The sequence below is a fragment of the Sciurus vulgaris genome, assembly GCF_902686455.1.
Source record: "Sciurus vulgaris genome assembly, chromosome: 1".
Classification (NCBI taxonomy): domain Eukaryota; kingdom Metazoa; phylum Chordata; class Mammalia; order Rodentia; family Sciuridae; genus Sciurus; species Sciurus vulgaris.
This window is the reverse complement of record NC_136461.1, coordinates 39759963-39766820: the sequence shown is the minus strand read 5'-3', so window position 1 is coordinate 39766820 and position 6858 is coordinate 39759963. Positions and strand designations below refer to the sequence as shown.

Genomic DNA, 6858 nt, shown 5'->3' with positions numbered 1-6858 from the left:
TTTGCCCAATACCTACCCTTTGCCTCTTTTTTTCTTTATGTGTTTTCGGGTGTCGCGCTGTGGACCCTGGGTCTCAGGCACCTCTATCAGCTGTTTGTCGATGTTTTCCTTGCCCCTCAAACCCCGTTTGGGCTTGGTTTGCCTCCCCAAAGAAAGTTTATTCCGCTGAATTTTCTCGTTAATAGTCCCCAAGTCTACTAAACTTAGCTACACACCCATTTTCTTTCTCATTTTCTGGAGACCGAGCACCAGGGAATCATATCTTTAAAAGTCGCAAGGCCACAGGCCTAACTTCGCTCTCAAGTTTGTTTTCCTAGCCTGCACTCTACTTTCAATGCAAAGCTATTCTTTCTGTTCTCAGTTACCCCTCCAACTCTCCTGCTCCACATCAACAACAGACAACAAACAAACAAACAAAATTAGGCCCTCTGTGCTCAACTCCGCACCTGGACATCTCTCTCCTCTTCATCTTTCCACCAAAATGCACGTCGTGTTCCGGGTTTTCCTGTTTTGCCCCTGGCATCAGCCTGTTGGTCCAAAATTTGCTCTGTAATCTGACTCCCGTCACGCAAACATTTCACTCTTCCCATTTCACCCCAATTAACCTAAGCTTTTGGGAATAATATTGTCTTTTTCAAATCCTCCCCACATACATCTGAACCAGTGACTTCCAACTTTATATGTCTTTTTTTTTTTCCAGAGGAATCACTGATTCTAACGAAATCTTACCCCAGTGTGTAATAAATCAGAAATAAGAGCAGATGATAGGAGTGTGGTGAGCTCAGATTTACTCGAAGCTTCCTAATGCACACCCTCCTAGCAGTTTGGTGACCACAAGCCAAACTTCCACCACCAAGGTTTCTTTCCAAACTTTGGTTCTTGAGACTGCGCTTTAATTTAGACTAGCACAAGGTGCTTTCCTTAAGCAGGTCTCTTTCACTTTCCCATCTTCTTCCACTTCAGGTCCTGCCATGGAGCTGCGTTCGGAGCTGCCCAGCGTGCCCGGCGCGGCGACCGCGGCAGCGACAGCTACGGGGCCACCCGTGGCATCAGTGGCGTCGGTGGCAGCGGCTGCAGCAGCGGCCGCGTCGCTACCAGTAAGTGTGGCAGGAGGCTTGCTGCGGGCGCCGCCGCTGTTGTTGAGGGCGGCGGAGAAGTACCCGCGGACCCCCAAGTGCGCACGCTGCCGCAACCACGGCGTGGTGTCGGCACTCAAGGGCCACAAGCGCTACTGCCGTTGGAAGGACTGCTTATGCGCCAAGTGTACGCTCATCGCGGAGCGACAGCGCGTCATGGCTGCACAGGTGGCTTTGCGCAGGCAGCAGGCGCAAGAGGAGAACGAAGCGCGCGAGCTGCAACTGCTTTATGGCACTGCCGAGGGCCTGGCGCTGGCAGCCGCCAATGGCATCATCCCACCACGGCCGGCCTACGAGGTCTTTGGCTCAGTGTGCGCCGCGGACGGCGGGGGGCCAGGAACCGGAGCGCCCGCAGGGACCGGAGGTAGCTCAGCGGGCTCAGGGGGCTCAGGTGAGAGCTCGGTCCGGGATGGGGGGAGGTGCAGGGCCCCAGCGCGGGGACGCTGGGTCCAGTGACTTGTCTCGGTACAGGAAGAGCAGAATCCTCTTCTCCAACATTTGCACTGCTGATCACTGCGCACCGCAGCTCCAATATTAACTACGGACACATAAACACTTCTTCCTCCCTTTTCGGGACATTTATTTGCCAAATGTCAAAACTTTAATCTTACTCTCCTCCACCCAGGACGCAGACAGGTCCCTCTGTCTTCTCATGGGGCTCAAGTCTTCTTTTCCTTTGCTCTGCCTTCGTAGCCTCATTTCTCTTTGCTCCTTCCCGACTCTTCAGAAATCCTACCTCTCCAAGCCCCCTCCAAGTCCGCATTACTTTCCTTAGGTATTGACTGTCTACATTTTCCCAGGGAGATTCCTTTTCTCACGTTCTTAATGCTCCCTGGACAAACCGCATGCTTTGCCCCGCTTCTTTGTAGCTTCTTTCTCAACCAGACCTGGTTTTCTTAGGGTACATGTTCTCTTGCTTCCCTTTACCTCATCTCTTGTCTACTCCTTACCTACACTCACCTTCTGTACTCCTGTAGCTTTTTCTAGGGAGGACAGAAATTAGACTGGGGCCATGGGGTAGGGGGCTCAACTCTGGAGAGGAGAACGTCTCGCGTCTCAATTTTAGAGAAGGTGGGTTAGAATAGGAGTCTAATTTGTAGAGAGGCTTGTGATCTCCTTCATAACCATGACTACTGGGCTGCCCAGGAAAGGGGTTGGCTCTTGGAATCCTGGGGTGGGATAGGGTCTTCTATACAGTGTGAGGTATAGGCAGAAGTTATGTTGAGTCCTGTTTGAATCCTGTACCAGGCCACTTCTCCCTGGAGAGTGGAACCGGGAGATGGTTAAGGGTGGAAGTTTTGAGGCACAGATGTGGAAAGAACAGCATTGAGCATTAAGTTTACAGGGTGCAGTGGTAGGGGTTCAGGGTACAAAAAGAAAGTAAGCCCTAGGGACAGGGGAAGAAAGGACTATGGGGGCCTAGAGACGGAAGAATATTAGAGCAAAACGTAGAAGGGGCACCGGATTCTTCTTAATGAAGGTTTTGGGATACTGAGAGGCAACTGGGATCCAAAGGGCTTAGGTGCGGTGGGTACCTATTCTCCTTAATCACTTGTCACATCCTTCTTTTCTCTCCTCTCAGAAGCCAAGTTGCAGAAGTTTGACCTGTTCCCCAAGACACTGCTTCAGGCAGGCCGCCCGGGCAGCCCACAGCCACCGCAGGTGAAGCCCTTATCGCCCGACGGCGCAGACTCGGGTCCCGGGACTTCGTCCCCAGAGGTGCGGCCTGGTTCAGGCTCCGAGAACGGCGACGGCGAGTCCTTTTCCGGGTCGCCCATTGCCCGGGCCTCCAAGGAGGCTGGTGGCAGCTGCTCAGGTAGCGCGGGCCCTGGGGGCGGCGGCGAGGAGGACAGTCCCGGCTCCTCCAGCCCTCTGGGTTCCGAATCCGGTTCCGAGGCTGACAAAGAAGAGGCCGACGTTGCGCCGACTCCAGGGCTGGGCGGAGGCCCGGGTTCACGGCAGCGGACACCGCTGGACATCTTGACACGCGTCTTCCCGGGCCACCGGCGAGGAGTCCTGGAGCTGGTGTTGCAGGGCTGCGGCGGCGACGTGGTCCAGGCTATCGAGCAAGTGCTGAACCACCACCGTGGAGGCCTGGCGGCCAGCCTGGGCCCCACTGGGATCCCGGATAAGGCTGCAGTGGGTGCAGCAGCAGCTGCAGACGACGCGTGGCCGGGCCGCGTGGACGCCGCGGCCGCCGGGGGGCCGCTGCCTGCACCTTTGCAGGCTGGGCCCGCCGCACCCCCGCACCACAGACCCTTGCTGGCCGGCGCCATGGCACCCGGGGCGTTAGGCTCGCTGAGCAGTCGCTCGGCCTTCTCGCCACTGCAACCCAATGCCAGTCACTTTGGCGCGGATGCGGGCGCCTACCCACTGGGTGCGCCTCTTGGCCTGAGCCCATTGCGCCTGGCCTACTCCGCAGCCGCAGCACACAGTCGTGGCCTGGCCTTCATGGCACCCTACTCCACCGCCGGCCTGGTGCCCACGCTCGGCTTCCGCCCGCCTATGGACTACGCTTTCAGCGATCTCATGCGTGACCGCTCGGCAGCAGCCGCAGCGGCTGTGCACAAGGAGCCGACCTATGGTGGTGGCCTATATGGGCCTATGGTCAATGGCGCCCCAGAGAAGCAGTAGGACCAGGAGTCCAGCAGCCTAGCGGCTCCCAAACATTAACCCCAACCTTGTTCCCGCGGGCCGCCGACCCCACTTCGCCTGGCGAGCTCTACGCGCCCTGGCTGGGGTCCTCTGGTTCGGAGATGTTTTTTTGGCTTTGTTTTGGAGAGTGGGTGAAGAGAGCTGAGCAAAGGGGAGCATATACAGGTGCCGGTGTTCTTGGAGTGGTCTGGATCCTCATCTCCCCTTCCAGCAACCTCCACCGGCTCGCTCAGCCGCTTTTTCAAAAGGTCAGGAATTCAGAGGGCGGCTGCTCCGCGCTCCTGCTGCTCCTTTAGCTATGCCCACCCCGCCCGCCCACGCTCTCAAACGAACTGCAGGCTAATCCGAGAGTTTTCTGTGTCTCCCCAATTTTCCCTCTTAAGATTTTTAAAGTATTCGCTCTAACAAATATAAATTTAGGAAGTACACATCTCTTGGCACTGAGTCGAGTCTTTGGGACACACACATATATATCGATATCAATTTTTTTTAAAGGAAACAAGTTCTAAGGTGCACTTTCCTCGTTGCGGTATTTGTCGCTCTCTTTGTTGCTTATGCCGATAAGCATGGGTTTCTTGGTGCAGTGTGAGTTTTTATATATGTATAAATCTATATATAATCTATACATATATATATACAAGCCAGTGTATAATGTTATAAAATGGAATTCTAAGTTATTAATTGTAATCTGTAGTGACCTCGGTATTAACGTGAAAAACATTCAAAAACAAGCAAAAAAAAAAAAAAAAGGACAAAATGGAAAAATTAGACTATGCGCGCATTGTACCTGTCAGGTTTTATAGATTAAATATACTGTAAACTCGGGACGAATCCTACCCACCCGCCCTCTTGCCTGCCGCTGGTCTCTAAGGAGCCGTCAAGGTGCGCACTGAAGCAAGAACAGAGCGACGTGTGACTGAGCCAGAAACGCCCGCTCGCGGGCGCATCCTCGCCTCCCGGGACTCGCCAAACGCCCTGGTGGAAGGGTCCGCAGCGAAACCCGCTGCTGCAGAGAACCGCTCACTTTGTGCTTTCCTTTGCATAGATAAGAGCTAGAAATAAATGTTATTTTCTAAGAAAACAATGCCAAATCCCGGCTTCTCGAGCGACCGGGAAGAAAAGGTCTTGATTTTCCACTGGGATCGCGGTGCCAGGGTGAAATTTGACCTACGCCCAGCCAGTGCTCTGAAACTCTGAAAGGTTGCGGGAAAGGAAACTGCCTGTGGAGCCTGGGAGGGCCCATCCCAGCAGAGGGACTCGCAGCTCAGGACTCACGGAATAAGTGCCTCCGCTGCGCAACCCGGACCCTGTATACGCTTAGGTCCAGCACGCTAGCTGCGGTGGGTGGCCTTGGGTCCCGGGACCGCAGGCTGAGCCTTCACAGGGATCCTGCTAGGCTATGGGAATACTTTCCGCTTTTCCCCGGGTGCAGATTTGGGTATATCCGCACAGAGCCGGTCTCGCGGCTGCACAGAGATGGCTGCCACCATTCTCCAGTTAGGGCCTATGGCCTGGGAGTTATTTTGGGGCGGTGGCCGTGAGGACTCCCCTTCGGGCCAGAAATCGTCCCGCACCATTTTACATTCCCTTCTCACACAGACCTGGGAAAATTAGCGGCTTCTGAGCCGACCCCCCTCCTCCAACCTTCGGTCCCTCCCGCACTCCTCAGTGTGACTGCCCCTCTCCAGGAAATAGGGTGCCCCCTCCCCTAGGCTGGGGCCGGCGACATCCCAAGGTAAACTTCTGGGGCCAGCGCGAGTTCCGCCAGGCGGTGAAACTTAATAGCAGGACAAGAAAACGGTTTAATAAAGAAGGGCTTTAATAGGGAACTAATTTGATTGAGTTGCCTAATTCCACTTTAATTGGAAAGGGGGTTTGGCTGTTTGGTTATAAAGTGCGAGGGTGACGATGAGATGGAAATGGGGGGGGGGAGAAGGAGCTGCAGAAGAAAAATGCGAGCAAGAGAGAAATGGGGCGAGAAAGGGAATGAAGTTAGGAAGGAACGAAGATGGAGAGAAAAGAGGGAAGAGTTAGAAGAAAGGAAGGTGGGAGAGAGTGCGCAGGAGCTTCTAGAAGTGTGGACTGTGTTGCTCTTGGTTGCTGCACCTCTCAAGCTTCCCACCCCCTCCCCCAACTCCAGGTTTTCCGAGGTCTCGGGGCTAGCTCCGCTAGGCGGATCCAGCAGCCCCATCCCGGGCCTCTGTCCCCACCGCACCCAAGGTGAAGCTAAGTTTGGTCTGTCTCTTGCTTTTGAGAGGAACCTACACTTGCTCTAGGCTTCTCAGTTTCTGAGAGTATTCGAGCCAAACTCAAGGTCGACGGCCTGTGGGCCTGTGTTACTCATTCTCAAGAACATATAGAGCTTCCACAGATTTCGAGATTATTTGTAGTTCGTCCTCACATCAAACTGGGCAGAATCCAGTAAGTTGTTCATTACCGGCCCCATTTTACAGAGTAGGGACTTGAGTTTCAGAGTGGTCCAAGGACTTCTATCCTCCGGATCTTCTGTCCTCTTCATGACCCCAGTGGGCCTTCTCCTTCTCATGAAGCAGTCTCTGCTAGCCAATGGTGGGAAGTTTGCGAAAACATCCCACTGGTGTTTGTATGCGCTGTGACTCAGAAAAGTGGCTTGTCCTGGAAAGCCCTGAGATCCCTTAACTCAGGACTGCCAGCATCTTCGGAAGAGCTCAGGAATGGTTCATGAACTGTGGGAATTCGAGGGGTGTGTACTGGGTCCCCAGGTTCCTCTCCTTCCTAGCCCGGCCCATCTCCGCGGCCAGGCCCAGCTTGGAAGCCCAGAGCGATGAACCTTTGGAACCTGGCAGTCCTGTGCGGGGGCGCGACCTCAACCCACTAACGCACTGCGTGGTCATGAAGATGGGCGCAGACCAGCAATATAAGGTCCAGGGTCGCTCCTCCAGGCCCCAGGAGCCCAATTCAGAACACATGGTGCTCCCACTGGGATGCTAAGTGGCGGGGGCGCTGGTGAGGTGCTGTGGGAAGGCGGGCGAGTAAGCTTCTCTGGTTCTGGGAGCTTCCACAGTGGGCGGGAGGGGGATCCGCGCTG

The 6858-nt window shown here is 54.8% G+C and overlaps 1 protein-coding gene across 1 annotated transcript; it reads left to right on the top strand.

The window, feature by feature from the left end:
• Positions 1–932: 932 nt before the first annotated feature.
• Positions 933–3770, top strand: DMRTA2 (DMRT like family A2; the record flags this gene model as incomplete). Its single annotated transcript, XM_079129660.1, has 2 exons — positions 933–1527; positions 2719–3770. The coding sequence occupies exons 1-2, from the start codon at positions 972–974 to the stop codon at positions 3768–3770; spliced, it is 1608 nt and encodes a 535-aa protein (XP_078985786.1). The 5' UTR covers positions 933–971.
• Between the last annotated feature and the right edge of the window lie 3088 nt (positions 3771–6858).